At 39.2% G+C, this 21389-nt stretch overlaps 1 protein-coding gene and 1 long non-coding RNA gene across 5 annotated transcripts in view; one reads left to right on the forward strand and one right to left on the reverse strand.

The window, feature by feature from the left end:
* The window catches only part of LOC129712172 (uncharacterized), a 124365-nt gene that overhangs the window by 27547 nt on the left and 75429 nt on the right, over positions 1–21389 (forward strand). For all 4 annotated transcript variants that reach the window (XM_055660423.1, XM_055660422.1, XM_055660424.1 and 1 more), the window contains exons 5-11: positions 11316–11393; positions 14270–14344; positions 14768–14848; positions 15271–15324; positions 17043–17105; positions 18748–18825; positions 19641–19661. In XM_055660423.1, the coding sequence (XP_055516398.1) occupies positions 11316–11393; positions 14270–14344; positions 14768–14848; positions 15271–15324; positions 17043–17105; positions 18748–18825; positions 19641–19661 (450 nt within the window). The remainder of the gene's footprint in view (positions 1–11315; positions 11394–14269; positions 14345–14767; positions 14849–15270; positions 15325–17042; positions 17106–18747; positions 18826–19640; positions 19662–21389) is intronic.
* LOC129712173 (uncharacterized) lies at positions 3517–10839 on the reverse strand. Its single transcript, XR_008726000.1, has 3 exons — positions 9531–10839; positions 7409–7524; positions 3517–5565 (listed from the first exon to the last, which is right to left on the reverse strand). It is a non-coding gene; the product is annotated as an uncharacterized LOC129712173 (long non-coding RNA).

Raw genomic sequence — 21389 nt, forward strand, 5'->3', positions numbered from 1 at the left:
TACTCTTAGCAATAAGTCAGCTCCATTGACTTCAGTGAAATCAGAAGATGGAAAGTGATTACATCTGGCAACTGATTCCTTTTTGCTCACATCACTGGAGACCAAAGACATATTTCCATGCCAACTTTTTAAGTGACTTGTTAATTATTAAAACAAGGTAATTGTTCATTGTTAGCCTCAATTTAGCCCTGACATAGGTAACAGGAAGAGGGAAATATAGCGCATTTAAAGCCAAGAATCCTCCCAATCAAATATATCTGAAGGAGATTAAACTCAATCAATGGCTAGAACGTAAAGAGCAGAGTTGATCAAATTACATTTTTCTTTGCTTAAGGGAGTACCCATAGGCAACCTCGCATGGCAAATGCACATTCTGGAGCAATTTGAATTGAGAGGTATTCTAATGATTTAAAAAATATAATGTCATAATCGTAGAATTCACAGAATACATGAATATAGAAATATGTTGCTCTACATTTTTCTGCAACATTCCAGTATAATTGATTTATGTAAAAATTTATATTGCATCTCTTTCATTTTAATACAGGGAAACAACTTAACAGTAGATGGCAACATCGAATCCTAATCGTCCTCATTAATCTTCATTCCCAGATCTCTTTTCCAGGAGATCTCATCTAATCTGTATATTCAGGATGTAGATCAATAAATGTTTTATACTTCTTGGTGATACTCTTGTTTGCCTTGTATTTTATGAATCAACTTCTCAGTAAGAGTTGAGGCTCTCTCTGTTCATGTCAGAGGTTTCCCCTACTTTCTAAAATCTCTGTATATTCTATTGATTCATGCAAATATAATAGAGAAATTGGCAAATTTAATGGATAAATATGTGAGAAAATATATGGTCAGGTTAATTTCAGAGATGGTCAGACAAATTGGGTATCAAATAGTCATCGGAGGTCACTGGAAACGAGTATGACTGTCCTCTCCTCTCCCTAGGGTTATCTACTTGTGGGTCTGCAGATGTGTGTAGAGACCGACCCACGATCCACACACCTTGGTGTAACTTGGGCAGTGGAGACGGTGGTTGTCGTCAAGCCCCCTTCTCTCTCTCCATACGGTGCTGTTGCTTTGTCTCTGCGACACGGCGTAGTTCCGTTTCATAACGTGCAGCTCCTTCCTGCACGGATTTCCTCCAGGAGCGCCTGTCCAGTGCAATGTGCTCCCAGTTGCTCAATGTGATGTGAAATCTCTTCAGACTGTTCTTGATGTTGTCCTTGAAGCATTTCTTTGGCCTGCCGGGAGATCGCCGACCTTCCTTCAGTTGAGAATACAGGATTTGTTCAGGGAGACATGTGTTCGACATGCGGATGACATGGTCAGTCCATCGAAGTTGGTGCTGCATTATTGTGGTGGTGATGCTGGTCATGTTGGCTTCTTCTAAAATACTGATGTTGGTGCGTTTGTCCTCCCAGCTGATCCTCAGAATCTTTTGTAAGGATCTTTGATAGTATTGTTCCAGGGCTCTCAGGTTCCTGCTGTAGGTGGTCCATGACTCGGCTCCATACAACAGGGTGGGGAGGGCAACGGCTCTGTAGACCAGTTTTGTTTGAGCCTTTAGGTCTCGGTCTTCACAGACTCTTTCCTCGAGTCTGGCGTAGGCTCCACTGACACAACTCGGGCGATGGTTGACATCGGAGTCAATAGCAGCTTTTGAGAAAAGAATGCTGTCAAGGTAGAGGAAGTGGTCAACGTTTTCAAGAGTGGTGTCGTCCACTTTTATAGTGGGCTGGGTAGACGGCTGGTTGGGTGGAGGTTGATGTAGGCCCTGGGTTTTCTTGATGTTTAAGGCTAGGCACATGGCTCTGTATGCCTTGGCAAATGCATTCAGGATGCCCTGGAGGTCTTCTGCGGAGTGTGCTGCAATGGCACAATCGTCCGCGTACTGAAGCTCCGTGATGGCGGTGTTACTGACTTTGCTCTTGGCCTTCAACCTGTTAAGGTTGAAGAACCGAGTGTCAGTTCTGTAGAGGATTGTATGGCAGCTCTTCACCAATGAGGTGAAGTATGGCAGCAATGAAGGTGACAAACAGGGTGGGTGCGATGATACATCCTTATTTGACCCCAGTTTCCACAGTGAAGGGCTCGGACTCAGAGCCGCAGTTGTTGAGCACTGTGACCGACATGCCATCATGTAGAAGCCTCAATATTCTGATGTACTTGTCATGGCAACCGTACCTTGATAGTATGCTCCATAGAGCCTGGCGGTCTACCGAGTCAAAAGCCTTTGTCAGGTCTATGAAGGCCAAGTACAAAGGCTGCCCTGGAGTTGGCGTGCTGTGAATATCATGTCTGCTGTACCTCTAGATGGGCAGACGCCACACTGTGATTCTGGGAATACCTTCGCAGGCAGTGGTAGAAGTCGGCTTGCGAGGACACGAACAAGGACTTTGCCTGCTGTTGACAGGAGCGAGATGCCCCTGTAGTTTCCACATTCAGCCTTGTCCCCTTCTTGAAAATGGTCACTATTAGAGCATCCATAAGTTCTGAGGGAAGTTCTTTTTTTCTCCCAGACCTTGTATATTTCCCAGACCTAGTGCAACTAACAACATAAAAAGGAGTAAAATGACATATTATTGTAAAAGTTGGTAAGTATGATGATTCTGTTTTAGAATAATGCAGCATTAACAATAGCTGAGGGGAAAGTTATAGATAGTAAATGAAAGGGTTAAAAATGTAAAATAAAATGTAAGACCTAATAGAACAACTTGCAGAATTTGAATTAACATTGTGAAAAAGATTGCAAAAAGGATTTTAATACCCAGCAGTAGAAATTGTACAAAAACATTCTTTATTTTTTCTAGAGAAGTTTGAAACTTTATCTAAACCATGCCTGAGGGCAAAACATTTACAGTGGAGCCCTAAAATCTGGTAAAATGAAATTGTATTTTCTCCTTTTTGGTAATCTTTCAGGCAAGTAAAAGTAAAGACAACAATGTATACATTTAACATAATTTGTCAAATTAAAATCTATAGGATCCTTTAACATATATGCTGAAAGTCCTTTTTGAAACAACATTCTTTCCTTCATTTATGTTAACTTTTATGTTTTTTATGTGGTTGTGTCTTGTTGCTTTTCACTTAGTATGGCTGTACGGTAAATCAAATTTCACTGTACTTTAACTGGTACATGTGACAATAAACTGACCTTGAAACCTTGATAACTATATAAATAGATTATATTGCTATCTTCTGTGTCATTGTAATGTGCTATAAAATAATATTTTGCTCATTGTTCTTTCAGTTCCATACTGTTTTTTCCATTTAATTTTTGACCATAACCATGTTAGTGTGTTGATTTGATGCATGAATTTTCTGGCACGTGGAGGAATTGTAAGGCATTCATCCAAGGGAAGTCCCCTTCCAATGTAGGTCCACAAGTTTTAGGTGGACGTACCTCAAAGGGGTCTCCTTTTGTAGGAGCCTCTCCTCTGACAAATATTAAATCAAGTCCTCTGCAAAAGACAGAGGAAATATTTGCTACTTCACCATTCTGCTACAAAACGTCTGCATGTTCCATGGGGATGTATCTGCTATGTCCAGAAACCACATAGCCAGATTGATATGTGGTAAATCATTTTTTTTAAGCATCTGTAATATCCCAGTCCTGTTCCTGGATTTGCCTGTTATGATGGTGCTGCGACCCTACAGGTAATTCATACTGTCTCTTGACTCTAGGGACTAGCAGTGATCTTGACAGGGTTATTGGTTTATTATTGTCACGTGTATCAAGATACAGTGAAAACCTTGCTATCCAGTCATATCATACTATACATGAGTACAATCAGGCGATATGCAAGTACAACTGATAGTGCAAAGAGAAAAATACCAGAGTATAAGTTACAGCATTATAGCGTTACATTTACAGAGAAAGTGCAGAGAAAAGTGAAAGGTCCTTGATGAGGTAGGTTGGAAGATTGGGTCTATATCCCAGATTATGGGAGGACTATTCAGTAGTCTGATATCAGTGGGAAAGGAGCTGTTCTAGATTCTGGTGGTATGTGTTTTCAAGCTTTTGTATTATCTGCCCGGCCCCATAGCAGAAGTGTCCATGTCATGGGGCTGGAAACTGGATGTATCCCGAGCTAATTCTGCTACCATCATCATCTATTGCAGCAAATGATTGTCGCCGGAAGCTTGCGCTCTTTTCAGGACGGGCGATGACAGCGATGTCAACATTTGGAACATAGAAATTACAATACAATACAATTTATTTGTTGTCATTTGAACCTCATTGAGGTTCAAACGAAATTTGGTTTCTGCAGTCATACACACAAGAAAAAGAACCAAGACAACACAATTTACACAAACATCCATCACAGTGAATCTCCTCCTCGCTGTGATGGAAGGCAAAGTCTTATCTCTCCCCTGCACTCCTCATTCTCCTCCCAATGTCAGAGTCAAAGCCCCCGGCGGGCGATGGTAAGCAAATCCCGCGGCCATTAAAATCGCGCCGGGTGATGCAAGGCCACGCTCCAAGGCCGCCCTCCGGGTCTTGATGTTGGAGCCCCCAGCGGGCGCTAGCAAGTCCCACGGCCATTTAAAGCCGTGCCGGGCGATGTAAAGCCCTGCTCCAGGTACTTTTCAACCCCGCAACCCGGGCGGGAGAAGTCGCCATTGCGGAAGCCCCGAAAAACGGTCTCCCACCAGGCACCCACGGGCTCCTGGTGTTACTGTCCACCAGACCTGCGGTTGGAGCCTCCGAATCTCCGGGGTCGGGCCGCAGCAGCGCGCCACCACAGCTCTCCAAACTCCGAACGCGGCCAGCTCCGTGATGGTGAGTAGTCCGCAGGCTCCGGACACAAAAGAAGATTATCCAGCCAATGGGAGAGGGGAGAAAAGGGGAATAGTCCTTGATTATGTTGACTGCTTTCCTGAGGCAGCATGGTGTAGATGGAGTCTGTTGGAGCACATGGGGTAGTGGTGCGGATGAGGCTTGTTTGTGTGATGTAATTGGGCTACATCTACAACTCTCTGCAATTATCTCTCCTATATCTTGAGGAGAGCTATTGCTAAACCAAGCTATAATACATTCATCTCCCTGCTACCTTCAGGTAGAAGGTACAGGAGCCTGAAGACTGCAACAACCAGGTTCAGGAATAGCTACTTCCCCACAGCCATCAGGCTATTAAACCTGGCTCGGACTAAACTGATTTATTAATAAACAATTAAATAGGAGTCTGACGAAGCTGTCCTTATTCAGCAATGAGTGTATGGCGAGGGTGCTGGCGTTAACCGTGGACCTATAGCGACAAAAAACAACTGCAGTCGATCAAATTGTCACGGAGGTTGGAGTCAATGTGCACCATGACCATCCTCTTGAAGCGCATCACGGTGGACACCAGAGCCACTGGACGGTGGTCATTAACACACACTTCTTTGCTTTTCTTTGGCCCCTGAATGATAATGGTCTTCTTAAACCAGGTGGAATCCTTTGAATGGAGCAAGGAGAGGTTAAAGATGTCTGTGAATACTCCTGCTAGCTGGTTCGCAGAGTTCCTGAGTACATGGTTGGTTGGTGCGACAGATGGATGCCTTCTTTAGAACCTAGCATGTAGTAAAGGAAAAATGAGCTATTATTTCATATAATTTCTGAAAATCCATATCATACTGAAACTCTGCTTTTCAGACCAAAATTTGTGAAAATATTACACTCCAATACACCTTTGTGAGTCACCTTCAGTATGGCACCTTGTCGAAGGCATTTTGAAAATCCTACTGCTTCCCATTGTCCACCCTATGATTACATATTCAAAAAATCTACTGAATCTAACAAACTCTGTTTCCCTTTCTTTCCATCTATCTCAGCTGAATTATATTACAAATTATTAGATATCTTATTACTATTTGCTAATGAACAATTCCAGCAGTTTTCCTGAGATAGATAATTAGCTGTCCTGTAGTTCCCTGCTTGCTCTCTATCCTTTCTTCAGTTGCGATTTTCCAATCATCTGGGGTTGTGACAAAATGTAGGGAATTTTGAATGAGCATTGTTTCTGATGATACATCCTATAGAACTGTGAGATTCTATAAAGGTCAGGCTATCTAGCCAGGTTCAATTACTTTAAGATCCTAAATCAATGAGCTTCCTCATATAAGCATGTAAGAATTGGCAATCAATGCATATGATTGATTAGTATTAAGTTACATTTGTAACTCTTCAATTAGTGAGTAATACATGCCTGCCTGTAACAGGACCCTGATATTTTGTCTTGGCCCATTGTTGCAATATCATCTTCAGCAAGGTTCCCATTAGAATGGAATTAATTTACTGTTCAACCTAGGTCACATTCACTCCAGAATCATGTCATCCCACCCGCCAGTCAGTAAGCTGCAGTATGAAGACATTGTTTGCCCATGCACCACAACATTGACTCATTCACTAGAGTTACATGGAAGAGTCTTACACTTGACACCTGCAAATCAAATACTCTGTGTATACCACTGCACCCCTACTGACAAGATATGTTCATGATATCTCTCTTTAACACCTAGATTGCTTAATTTCAAGGGAGACCCTCTTAATTATAGTAGTTATCACCATGTTCTGTGCACTAACACAGCCCATGTAAAAAGCTTTGCACATTGCCTTTAAACTTTTCTCCTCTCACCTTAAAGCTTTGCCCTCTATACTTTGATATTTCCACCCTGGGAATACTATCTACTCTATGTCTCTCCTAATTTCAGACCTATCACATCTCCCATTAACCTCTGACATCACAGAGAAAATAAACCAAATTTGCCCAACCTCTCCTTATTGCCAAAACCCTTAAATCCAGGCAGCATTCAACACTTTCTGCACCCTTTTCAAAGTCTTCACATCTTTCCTGTAATTGGGTGACCAGAACTGCACACAAGACTGCAAACAGATCAGACCTATCAGGATTTTGAAGTTCATAGAATTTACTATTCTGAATCCTAGTGTATATATAAGAATGCCACGGTGGCACAGCTAATCAAGCTGCTGTTTAACAGTGTGGGAAGGAACTGCAGATGCCGGTTTAAACTGAAGATAGACACAAAAAGTTGGAGTAACTCAGTGGGGCAGGCAGCATCACTAGAGAGAAGGAATTGGTGATGTTTCGGGTCGAGACCAGGGTCTTGACCTGAAACATCATGCATTCCTTCTCTCCAGAGATACCGCCTGTCCCGTTGAGTTACTCCAGCTTTTTGTGTCTATCTGCTGTTTAACGGTGCTAGAGGGCAGGTTTAAGGAAGGCACATGGCCTACAGTGTTCCTAATTTATATATTTGTATGTACATTCCTGCATCTATTGTATCAGGTGACTAATTAACAAGGAGTAATCCTAATTTCTTCACCATTATTTGGTTCTCTGAATTGTTTGAGAGGCAGGATGTTGAGGAGGCATCCCTGATGTGAAGAACTCACCTTTAATGAGGAGGAGACCCTGGAGCTCTTATTGACGTACTCTGCTTTAGATGCAGAAGATTTGTAGAACAAGCATTCATTTATGGTCGCAGATTTTCATAGTTAAAGCGGCATTTCTATAAAACAGCAAAATGACATAATCTTAATAAATGACTCCATTGCTTGAATATCAAGGGGCGTGCATCACCCATGTTCAGTCTTTATCATTCTTTGCTATATTACCATTGTAGCATTGGGAGTCAAAGAAGATGAGATGAGATCACGTTTATCAATCACTTGAGGATGACTGATAAAGATAATCTTGAGGAAGATGTTGTTGAAAACGAGACTAAACAATAAAATCATACCCCTTATAACCTTCTCAAAATGATTGACTAGAAATGGAATCTGGAAGGAAATGGATGAATGGTTTTAGTAAAACCAACATTTGATGGATAAGGTGAATTTTTTGAGGGAATGAGGGAGTAGCACTAAGGAAGGTTGTAGCTAAACACTTGGACGAACAAAAGATTCAATTGATAGTCAAAAGAAAGGAAGACACTTAGACAGAAAACTACTATCCATGATGGTTTCCTTCTAATACAAATGTTGTTATGGTTGCAGACTTTCATGGTTGTAGCAGCATTTATATAAAATAACACAATGACATTCTGTCCCTCATTCTGTTACCCGTATGCAGTAACCCAGAAGAGCTTCATCTCAACTCACAAAAGGTCATAGTTTTACATATGCAACTAAACTGCACTGAACTGATATGTGAACGTTCGAGATGACTGGCATTTCTGTGCTGTTTATGTCTTGGAAGCCTGAGGGGCACATTCCTATAATTTGAACTAGACTATTGGGACCCGTTGGGTCCCATGTTCACACACGAGGGCTGGTCCTCCAACGCAATATTCCACCTCTCTTCTCCAATTCCAATATTGGTGGGGGTGGGTGGGGGGGGGAGGGGGGGGGGGCTTTCTGGAGCGCTAGTATGGGTGTTGTGGGTCAAAGGGACTGGTTTCCAGAGGGCTAGTATGGACATTGCGGGCCAAATGGATTCTTGGGCTGGCAGCTCAGTCATTCAGGGGTGGTGGACTGGCAGCTCAGTCACTCGGGGCTGATGGGCTGGCAGATAAGTCACTCAGGGCTGGCAGTTCACTCACGGCTATTCCTTGAAATTCCATTTCAAGCAGAGTGCAGGCCACCAAATTCAATTTCATAGCATTTCAAGCAGCGTGCAGGCCACCAAATTCAATTTCACAGTATTTCTAGCAGAGTGCAGGCCACCAAATTCAGTTTCATTTCAGCATTTCAAGCTGAGTGCAGGCCACCAAATTCAGTTTCATAGCATTTCAAGCAGAGTGCAGGTCACCAAATTCAATTTCATAGCATTTCAAGCATAGTGCAGGCTACCAATTCATTTCATTTCAAGCAGAGTTCAGTTCACTAACATTTCTGGACTCAACTCTCACTCGCAGTCTTCCAGGGTGACCGACTCATGTTCGGCCTCTGGGGCTTTATACTCCTGGGCCCCCAGTAGGGGCGTTACCTTCCTCATGGTAATTGACAGGTGAGAGGATCAATCAGCTGATCTCAAGATTTTTTAAACATTCATGACTTTTTTATTTTTCATCGATCGGAAATATCCTTGGGTCTGCCTCAGCGCAAGAGGACTTGTGAGTAAGATGGCCAAAAATCATAGCGATGTATGGTAGCATTTTTTTTCTAAAACCAATATACAGCGCAGACAGGAAGTGGTCAAGATGAGACTTTTAGTTATATAGATTATTCGGTGGTAATTTAGTTTTCTGGCAAAGATGAGCTAGGGAAGCAAATGTGCTGATGTTCTAAGAAAAGGAAGCATATATAACCCCCTCTGCATCATTACCATCCTCATTGAGTTAGACATAATGATCACAATAATTTTGTGGTCATGCTGCAAATAAAATAAATGATTTCTTCCTGTTTCCATCAACTTGCTAATTGAAGTAATCATTTTCTATCCAAATTTTGCAGTGTATTGTCATATTTATGGGGAGCAGAGCATACAGTTATTATAAGCCTAATCAATATGTCTATGTATCTGATTTAGGTATAACCAATAACAAGATCAGGAACCATATTAGTGAATACACACCTTTAATGTCAAAGCTTTGAGCTTTGAGAACTTGCATGAAGCCTTTTATTTCTGTCTTTAGCTCGAATGATGAGATAGCAGTTTTTTTCTGGTGGATCCCTCACAGGGACTAGAAAAAGGACAAATGGGTAAAGATAAATTATCATCATCCACTATGATGTAAGCAGTGACATGAAGAATGATGATATTGAGGATGAGCATAATGAAGCAAGATTTGGCATGAGCTCCAACCATGTATGCCTCTGTCTTAACTCCTTACACAGCAGATTGGTGGTTGCTTGCATTCTCAGAACCTTAGATTAACTGAGATAATTTTATCTGAGGAGAATTAGTGTCAGTGAGAATGTATGCGGGAAGCAATAATTCATTTTTACACGCTTATCAAGAAGAGACCAAAATAATAATGGGTCAATTTCCCAATGGAAATTGAAGTAAAGCTACTCAAATCTTTAGAATTCCAGCAATCAAAGTGTGTGAACTCTCACATAGATGTGCAATTTCCATGTAATTTTCTTGACAGAAAGATATTGCATCACATCGATGGAAGTGTTCCCATGTCCCTGTAAAAATATATTGCAAAAAAACAGCTGTGACTTCAGATTCTTCAGTTCTCATTTGTTGGAATGTTAGAAGCCCCTTTCTACCTTCTAGGCAATGGTGAAGAGAAAATATTATTTTTGAATTGTGCTTATATGGCTATTATAGAATCAGTCCAGCACTGTTCAATGCACCTTCCTTTGTGAACGCTTACACTAGCATTTGTGCCAAGTAGTAACTTTTGCAATGACATTCTGGGGAACTAAGATGTTCTTGATCTGGAACTAAGAACTAAGAGCAGTGCTTCTTAAACTGGTGAATGGTTCACCCAAGGGTGAATGAAATTATTTGGCGGTGAATGGAACTAGAGGGGTGAATGAAGGGTGAATGACTTAATTTATTCAGATATATATATTTTTTTTCTATACTTAAAAAAGGCATTGCCATTAAAGTGGTTAGTAAGCTCTTATTTGTTTTAATGGCAGTGGAGCTAGAAATTTGATATGTTTTTTTCTCTCTACCTATGGTTTTCTAATTTCAAAGTAGCAGGATATTTCCCAAATTTACTGTAATATAATCTTTTAGGGAAGGCCATGGTTTTTTGAGCAAGTTTTCCAAGAAAAATACTACAATAATCAAAGCCCGAAAGGGTAGGATGGGGCTGAAGCTCAGTGTTTAGACGTTGGGATGGTTTTTTATCTTATCAAATGATTTTCCAACTCCAGTGGTAATGAAACTTATTTTTTTCACTCCTAGTTTTCTTTACATATTTTTAGGATGTTCAACAAGTTGAATAAAATAAACACTTAAGAAATGAGTTAATTTATGTTTTTTACTCCTGTGACAAAATAAATTATATATAAAATTATACACATGGGAGAATAAGACAAAAAGTACCAAAAAACATAAGAAAATTTAGTTGAGGGTGAATGAAATTTTGTGATAAAGTCTCAAGGGTCAATGACACTGAAATAGTAGAGTCCTTGGTATTTTTAAATTGACAGGTTCTTGATTAGTACGGGGTGTCAAGGGATATGGCGAGAAGGCAGGAGAATGGGGTTGAGAGGGAAAGATAGATTCGCCATGATTGAATGGCGGAGTAGACTCGATGGGCCGAATGGCCTAATTCTGCTTCTATTACATGAATTTATGAATCATTTCAGTGTGTGTTTAAAATCATTTTGAATTAACTATTTGGATTTTGATAATCCATAAAATATATTTTGACTTGTTCTGTTTGCTATTTAGATTTTGCAGTTCTGTGCCTATTGATGACACAATGTATTCAGACACCGATGGAGTAACTGACTTCTGTCACATTTACAGGTCGGTGCTAGTGGAAATAAATGTGAAGTTACTTCGCAATGTGAAATGTCAGTGTTGAAAAATGTGCTCCCTAATTTATAAATATTAAAATGTTTTGAATATTATTATTTGAAAAATCCAGAAGAAATTGTTGTGTAGATTATGTCAATACCACACAGCTGATAACGAGCAATTTTTAATTTTGGAAGGTTTTTTTGAATGTTAGAACCAAAATTATATTGGACTTTGTTTTCTCCATGGTAATAGCTCAGATCTCACCACCATCTTTTCAAGAGCAATTGGGGATGGGCAAGAAATGTTGACGGCACCCAGATCATAAAAATGAATTTAAAGTATGGAGGTAGAATTAAAAAGCAAAATTACATTCCAACACAACGAGTTGTATGTGTCAAAACTGTCAGTGGCTTTGAAAAACATGGAGAAACATTCTCTAGCCAACAATTAAATAAAGGATTCACTATCCTCAAGAAGATGATATAATAGCGGCATTTAAGAGGCTGTCAGATAGGCACGTGGTTCTGCAAGGAATGAAGGGATATCAATCACATGCGTGGAAAGGAGATTAGTTTATCTTGACATTATATTCGGCACAGATATTATGGGCGAAAAGGACTATTCCTGTGTTTTCCTATATTTTTATGTTTGATGTAGAACAGGCAGGTAGAAATTGGTGATAAAGGTGATAAAATTGACCAATTCTGCATGCGTGCAGGAAGCAGCACAGATTTAAATTGTTGATTTAATGGAGAAAGAGATGGTGGTGTATGTCGGATTAGGCTCGATACAAGGATTGCTTCACACAATGTAGTCAACACAATGACATGTGTAGCTCGAGCCCATGTGGAGTGCCCGTGACTACTCGTTTAGTTTATTATTGTCACATGTACCGGTGTACAGTAAAAAGCTTTTGTTTGCGTGCTATCCAGTCAGTTGCGTGCTATCCAGTCAGTTGCTGTTATTTGTCTCTGAGAGACCATCTCCCAAATAGTATCCAAATTGGTATACCTGTTTGAAAGGGAGATAGCCACAGGAGACTTTGACACAAACCAGCCTTTCCTGGTGGTCACTTGTCTAACTGGCTGAACCTTTGGTGTGGCCATCTCCCTGAAACTATTGTCTACAACTCTCTCTGCCTTCTGTTTGGTCCTCAATGTGTCCAACTGCTGCTCCAACCAATCCATGTGGTCTGAGATGAGCTGCTGCTGGACACATTTCTTGCAGATATAATCGTGAGGACACTTGACTGCTCCCAGATTGGCGACATTGGACAGGATGAGCATACCACTCCACTAACTGCCCTATCTGCCCCAATAAAACAAAATATAAATCTAGTGGATTTAAGGATATTCTGATTCTCTTTCAGTTGTTGCTAAGGCTGTTGAACCTGAAAAACATTGTCCTTGCTATAATTATATCTTCATGATTAGTAAAATATATGTATATATATATATCAGTAATTATAGAAGCATAGAAAATAGGTCATCCAAAATCAGTACCCTGGCCCTGCTTTCCCCCCCCCCCCCCCCCCCCCCCCCCCTTGATTCTGTTAGCCCTGAGAGCTAAATCTAACTCTCTCTTGAAAACATTCAGTGAATTGACCTCCACTGCCTTCTCTGGCAGAGAATTCCACAGATTTACAACTCTCTGGGTGAAAAAACTTTTCCTCATCTCAATCCTAAATGGCTTACCCATTATTTTTAAACTGTGACCTCTGGTTCTAGACCCCTCCAACATCGGGAACATGTTTGGGGTCAAAGACATTTTGAAAGTCTAGATACACCATATCCACTGGCTCTCCCTTATCCATTCTACTTGTTAGATCCTCAAAAAATTCCAGAAGATTAGTCAAGCATGATTTCCCCTTCGTAAATCCATGCTCACCTTGACCGATCCCATCACTGCTTTCCAAATACACTGCTATTACATCTTTAATAATCAACTCAAGAATCTTCCCCACTACCGATGTATGGCTAACTTGTCTATAATTCCCCATTTTCTCTCTCCCTCCTTTCTTAAAAAGCTACCCTCAAGTCCACAGGAACTGATCCAGAATCTATAGAATATTGGAAAATGATCACAAATGCATCCCCGATCTCTAAGGCCACCTCCTTGAGTACTCTGGGATGAAGACCATCAGGCCCTGAGGATTTATCTGCCTTCAGTCCCAACAGTTTACTTAACACCATTTCCTGACTAATGTGGATTCCCTTCATTTCATCCCTCCCACTAGATCCTTGGTCCCCTAGTATTTCTGGGAGTTTGTTTGTGTCTTCCTTAGTAAAGACAGAACCAAAATACTTGTTTAACTGTCTGCTATTTCCTTGTTTCCCATTATAAATTCACCTGTTTCTGACTGTAAGGGACCTACATTCTCTTCACTAATCTTTTCCTCTTCACATATCTAAAGAACCTTTTACTGTCAGTTTGTATATTCCCCGCAAGCTTTCGTTCATGCTCTATTTCCCCACCTCTTAATTAATCCCTTTGTCCTCGTCTGTTGAGTTCTAAATTCCGTCCAGTCCTCTGGTTTGCTGCTTCGTCTGGCCAATTTATATGCCTCTTCCTTGGATTCAACACTATCCCTAATTTCCCTCGTTAGCCACGGTTGAGCCACCTTCCCCATTTTATTTTTTCACCAGACAGGGATGAACAATTATTGCAGTTCATCTACGAGATCTTTAAATCTTTGCCATTGCAACTCCACCGTCAACCCTTTAAGTATCATTTGCCAGTCTATCCTAGCCAATTCCTGTCTCATAACATCAAAAAGAATTAGAAAGAATCATGTATTCTTTCTCAGATCAGCTGTACATGCTATATGCATTTTGTACGCATAATACATAATGTTTTCCCTTTTAATCTTTTCGATCTTTCAGTTCTGGGCCTCCTGACGAATATCCATTTGAAGAAAAAGATAATGGAGACACCAGCACAGCAATGCATAGGCCAGGGTAACTGGGTTTGTACCTCACCGATAGTTAGGGTGTCCATTTGCACCCTACAATGAATTTATTAATTTCTAAGAATTCAAAAATGGGTAGTGTTCTTCTGAATTTCAATTTATGCATACTCAGTATGAGTTCCTCTTTTGCCAAAACTCTATTCTGAACATACTGATTGCAAAATGTATCCCATTTATTTTAAGTAATCTGGTAAAATATAAAATTTGTCACATGTTCATTCATTAAGAGTGCTCACATTTCATTTGAAAGATACTAAAATAATGAATTTTCAATCTATTTTGTGCATAGTTTTGAACCAAGCGAGTAATTGATAACCATTCAAATTAAATGTATTAATTAATTAATTTTCAATTTGGTAAATTAATTATCTTTTCTGTTTTTAATTTTACTCTATCTCACTTTAAAATATAGGTCGGATGAACAAACTTGGCCTGATCAAGAATACTACAGACAGAGACATAACATTGATAACAGGAAGGAGAACAGATCACAGTAAGTGGTTATGACATAACGATTAATCAGTCAGATCTTTTAGAGAATTAAACAATCTTTAGTGCACTTTCTTATACTTATAATGCAATACATTCAGAAAGATCACACTAATAAAGTCGACAATCAGATTGTATCTATAACAAGTGAAATGCTAAAACTGATTAATTTCACTGTCTTTATATAACTTTTCCCTATTGAACTATGTTGGCATCTTTCACATGCAGATGACAGAGTGCTTTCTGTGTTTCTGTGACTCTCATTTTAATTTGAGAGTAGTTTCTGTCAAATAATTCAAGTGGTTGAAGATACTTCAGCCAAATGCTTAAATTCTTCAAACAATCTTACTTTAGGTTTGTAATTTTTTTTAATTGCAAAAAAATGTAATCTGTTACCCTCTTACAAAATTCTGTTTTGGATTATAGGTCTCCTTCTCGAAATAGCAGAACCTTTGAGCCATCTGATACATCGATCAAAATGTATGTTTCTAGGTTAGAGTAAATAATAAAGTAGTTTTGGTGTAGTCAATCTGTTCATAATATAGTTCATAATATGCAATTATCCTGCATTGTACAATTGTATAATATACAACCAGCATTGAAAGAGGATGAGGAGCAAGAGAGCAAATTAAATGGCAATAACACAAAGACAATAAAATCGGATATTAAGACCAGAGCCAAGTGCAAATTGGTTTAGAGTCAATAATGTGAGGATGTCTCAAAGATTGGCATGGGAGTAAAGAATTCCAATTTATATGGCCCTATCATCAGTAGTGGGAAAGAGGGAACTGTTTATTGGGTTGAGTTTCATTTGAATTAAGCTCAGATCAAAATCCTTGGAAATCAAATAAGTAGGGCTGAAGATAAGGTTTTGAACTGAATAGTGCAAGGATAATTCACGTGAGGGAAATCGACAATGATAATCAGTCTATTAGGAAAGAATAGTGCGTACAAACAAAAAAATATACCTCTAATTAGAATCAAGAGTAGCGCTATACGTTAAAAAGACAAAACTGTACAAGCTTCAGTAAAGGAGGGATAGCCTCATAAAAGTATGAGACAATAAACAATAGGAAGAGGATCTTGGCTGAGAAAATTAAGAAATAGTTTAAGAAGGAACTGCAGATGGTGGAAAATCAAAAGTAGACAAAAAATGTTGGAGAAACTCAGTGGGTGAGGCAGCATCACAAATAATCAATTCCTTTTCACATTTATTAGACTAAGTGCATTGGCACCATGCATCAATCTGCATTTATTTCTCAGAAGACCTGTCCTGGGCCAAGGCATCGATGTGTCGCAGTATAATGAGAATCAGCTTGTCACTGAAACTTCTACAGTATCCAAACTTGTTGCATAGGTGGCCTGGCACCACAATTCCACCACAGAGGAACACAAAAGGCTGTGAGTAGTGGTGGGCTCAACCTAGTCCACCATGGGTACAGCCCTCCCAAACTATTAAAAATATCTACCTGAGATGCTTCCTCAAGAAGGTGGCATCCACCATCAAGCATCCTCACTATCTGGGTCATGGATTTTCTTGCTGCTACCATCAGGCAGGAGGTACAGACACCTGAAGTGCCATGCCACTATGTTCAGCAACAGTTACATTCCTATAGCTGTCACGTTCTTGAACAACCTGCACAACTATAATCCTAACTCAGCAACAGAACATCATTGATAACCTCATGTATTATCATTGACTGGTTTTCTAATTGTGTTTTGCACCTATGTCTTGTGTGAATTAAAAAAAAAAATTTTCACTGTCTTTATATCACTTTTCCCTATTGAAATACTTGTTTTTATAATGCAATTTTCTATGCACAAGGTTTCTTTAGTGCACAACTATGGAGTTATAGTTGAGCTACCTGTAAATAGCTCTTTTTTAAATTATTCTAAGGCTCTTTATCGACATCCCTGTTTTGTTCAATACTTACTGATGAATACTGTGATGTATTTATGTTGTTGGGGTCAGCCAACTATGTTGGCATCTTTCACATGCAGATGACAGAGAGCTTTCTGCGTTTCTGTGACTTCATTTTACTTTGAGAGTAGTTTTTGTGAAACAATTCAAGAGGTTGAAGATACTTCAGCCAAATGCTTAAACTCTTCAAACAATCTTACTTTAGGTTTGTAATTTTTTTAAATTGCAAAAAAATGTGACCTGTTACCCTCTAACAAAACTCTGTTTTGGAATATAGGTCTCCTCGAAATAGCAGAACCTTTGAGCCACTTGATACATCAAGCAACGTGCATGTTTCCAGGTTAGAGTAAATAATAAAGTAGTGTTGGTGTAGTCAATCTGTTCATAATATAGAAGTCATAATATGCAATTATCCTGCATTGTACAATTGTATAATATACAACCAGCATTGAAAGAGGATGAGGAGCAAGAGAGAAAATTAAATGGCAGTACACAAAGATAATAATATCAGAAATTAAGACCAGAGCCAAGTGCATACTGGTTTAGAGTCAATAATGTGAGGATGTCTCAAAGATTGGCGTGGGAGTAAAGAATTAAGTTGAGTTGATCAACCCTGAGAAAGCATGGGTGGAGTTATCTAAAGGCACAAATGGCATAGCATACATTAAGAAATTAGAAGCAGGTATGTTAAGGATAATACAATAATCATGGGGGAAGGGGGGTGATATTGACTTACGTGTAAACTGGACAAACCAAATTAGCAGTAATGGTGTGCAAGATGCACTCGGAGTGTATACCAGATGCTTTCAAATTAATTATGATGACAAATCAATAAGGCAACAAGTTATTTTTGATCTAATATTGATGTTATGAGAAGGGATTCATCAGTTGTGCAGTTAAGGAACCATCAGTGAAAAGTAATCAATCATGATTTGGTCCAATTTTAAAATTAAGACTGGTAGCACTTTAGTTCAATACAAGGTCTTAAATCTAAATAAGCCAACTATAAAAGATATGAGGCGTGAGTTGGATTTGGCAGATTGGGAAACTGCATTAAGGCCAATGGAAAAGGCTTTTAATGATGTCAAAAACAACAACAGGCTCAAGGATCGGGAAAATTGAAGAATTCAGCAAAGTAGGACGAAACATTAACAAGGAAAGGAAAATCGAGAGCAAATCATAAAAACTGTGTGGCAAAGCTTTTATAAGCCTCTGCTACTTCCATATCAACTGATGCAGACGGTGATCATCCAGAATTTGTTTAAGAAGGAACTGCAGATGCTGGAAAATCGAAGGTACACAAAAAAGCTGCACCCGCTGAGTTTCCGCACCCGCTCCAGCTATTTTGTGTACCATCCAGTATTTGTTGACTGTTTTTGCTGTGTATGACAACACAGGCAAAGGTCATCTACCATTTGGATGTTGCAGTGGAAGCTGAAACTTCTGTCCAATTTCTTGTCATCTTGGCTCTGGATACCAGTCTCCAGCAATTCCCATTCAATTGTAGCAGGACTCTCAGGTTGCCTATAAAGCCTGGTTGCTGCAATTTGGGGTGAAACACTCTAGTTTAAATCCAGCCAGTCTAGACCTCACCTGTATTGCAGTTTCTTCCATTGCTATATTTATATTTTTTGCATACACCATAGGTTACTTAAAACAATACCAGATATTTACCAGATATGTAACTAATCCAGTATTATGAGAGTTATAGAATTGTACAACACAGAAATGGGTGTTCTGGCTTTCCACAGTCACGCTGACACTTTGTGCCCAAACTTCACTCATCCCATTTGCCTCATCCTTCAATGCCTTGCCTACAATTTGATTTGAAGATAGACACAAAAAGCTGGAGTAACTCAGCAGGTCAGGCAGCATCTCTGGAGAGAAGGAGTGGGTGACGTTTCGGGGCGAGACCCTTCTTCAGGATTCCTCAGTTTTGATTTTTGTGTTTTTGTATGTTCTATCCTTGTTTTATTTTTTAGGCCATTCACTCCTGGACCTCCTGAAGAAGGCTTGTTTGGCGGGCAGAATATTGATTCAAATGGTCTGCCAATGTGTAGGTCAGTGCAATGGCTTTGTGAATTACAGAATATCAAAAACATTTAATCACACCTATAATAATACAACAACAATTGTGTGTGGGTCATTGCTCTGCTGAATTATTGTGGGTTCCAGGCCTTAGATCCACAAGCATAATTCAAATGAATGAATGAATAAGTTTATTGGCCAAGTATTCACATACAAGGAATTTGCTCTGGTGCTCCGCATGCAAGTGACAACATGGCATACAGTGGCAGTTAGGAATGACACATAAAACACATAATTGCACAATATGGCCTAATTCTATTCCTATCACTTATGACTTTATGACTATCTGCAATACCACCCACTTGTGTCTCTGCAAACTTGCTCATCTTGCCATGTAAATTTCATCCAAATGATTGATATTGATGACAAACAGTAATGGGCCCAGCACTGTACCCTGAGGCAAGCCACTAGTCACAGGCCTGCAATCTGAGAAGCAACCTTCCACCATCACTCTGTTTCTTTCCATGAAACCAATTCTCTACCCATTCGTTATGCATTTGATGCTGATGCTTTCCATGATGTGGTAAGGGTTGGTCCATTGAGAATGGGGAATTTTGTCAGCCATTCAGCAAACCACTAGAACACTGATACCTGCTCAGACCACCCATCCTAACTAGTCTGGAAGGCAGATTTATTTTTTCAGCATGTCAAACACTAGATATCATGGCAGTTCTGACGAGCCATAAGTGTCTAATATTTTTACATTTCTCTTTGATCTTTGTGATACATATTGTATGGCATATCTATAGAAGGTAGATGGTTGATCATGCTTTTTCTTTTTAACTAGGGATGTTCTGTCGCCCTCACAGTAAGTATTCAAATTATTTTTGGTGCTGCTCTAGTACTAATTGTCTGAGAGAAATTTATATTTCTGCAAATATCTTAGTTTTACAACATTTTCAAGGAGTCGCCTTGTGAAAACGTAGCATTATCACTTCTCTTAGATAGGCAATAAAATATTCTATTTACAGTTGTCACAACTTATAAACTAAAAATAAATGTAAATTTCAATGGTGTTGATTGGACACCAGGAGAATTCCAAGCTTTTCAAATACTGGCAGACCTTTACCTTTCACCTTAATTGTCAAATGAGATCATAATTTAAGAATAAGGAGTAAGTCATTTAGAACGGAGATGAGGAAACACTTTTTCTCACAGAGAGTGGTGAGTCTGTGGAATTCTCTGCCTCAGAGGGCGGTGGAGGCAGGTTCTCTGGATGCTTTCAAGAGAGAGCTAGTTAGGGCTCTTAAAAATAGCGGAGTCAGGGGATATGGGGAGAAGGCAGGAACAGGGAACTGATTGGGGATGATCAGCCATGATCACATTGAATGGCAGTGCTGGCTCGAAGGGCCAAATGGCCTACTCCTGCACCTATTGTCGATTGTCTATTGTCTATAATTTAACATCAGATTTAAAAGACAGAATGCAGACTTTTGCCAATACTTTCCTTGAATCTTGGACTCAGTTAAGTACTGAATTTTTGGGACTTGAATCTGTATGTTTTTCACTCAGTGCCAAATGCTTATTAATTGGGTCAAATTAATATTAAATTATTGTGAGGAAATTAGGTGTTCAATAGGTTGGAATCCGTATCTGGTGAATTCCAATATACCAGATGTGCGCTAGTTACAGGAAGCCTCCCCGAAACTGGTCACATAAGCTAACAGTTTTTTTCCATTTTCAATTTGTTTTTCAAGATAGTTTAATTTACTTTATACTGTTACTATCATGGCTGACTCATTTTCTCAGCATGTTTGACTATTTCCATTTGGACTTACCCACTTCAGTTCAATTTAGTTTATTGTCTTTAGTTTTTGTAGCACCCGCTGAGATTCTCCAGCATTTTTGTGTAGCTCCATAGATGCTGCTGCACCCGCTGAGTTTCTCCAGCATTTTTGTGCCTTAGTTTATTGTCTGTCATGTGTTATCCTCACCTATCAGAATAGAATCAGGTTGATTACTCAGCTACTATAACTAAACCTCAGAGATGGAAAGGCAAAGAAGTGATTTTGTTCAAGCCTGTGACTTCTTAATGACTGACATATTAACAATGAATTTCAATATGTTTGGGAATTGTTACTAGTGATATTATCTGACCCATCGGGGCTCCCTGGATTCATGGTGTTAGCAATTACTCCTCTTTCACTTGATTAATACAGCAGAGAATTTATAAAAAATATGTGCTGTACAGTAAAATTGGAAGATTCACAGTGGCCTTCATTTGTTCCCCAACAAATGTAATTGTTCTATTTTAGTACATATGAAAATTTCCTTGACTCTGTTAAACACATCTGATTATGTATTCCAATGATTTCAAGAAGGCAACGTTTAAAAACGATTTCATGTAAATTATAGATTCAATTATTTATATAATTATTAATTATATATCAATCATCTTATACACCTCCATAAGATAAATTGGTAATACATTATATAATTATATTGAATACAATTATATTAAAATATGATTATGTTAAATATGATTAATAATTATATAATCATAATCAGACAATTATTTATAATATTTATTTATATG

Source organism: Leucoraja erinacea, chromosome 31 (assembly GCF_028641065.1).
Source record: "Leucoraja erinacea ecotype New England chromosome 31, Leri_hhj_1, whole genome shotgun sequence".
Lineage (NCBI taxonomy): Eukaryota > Metazoa > Chordata > Chondrichthyes > Rajiformes > Rajidae > Leucoraja > Leucoraja erinaceus.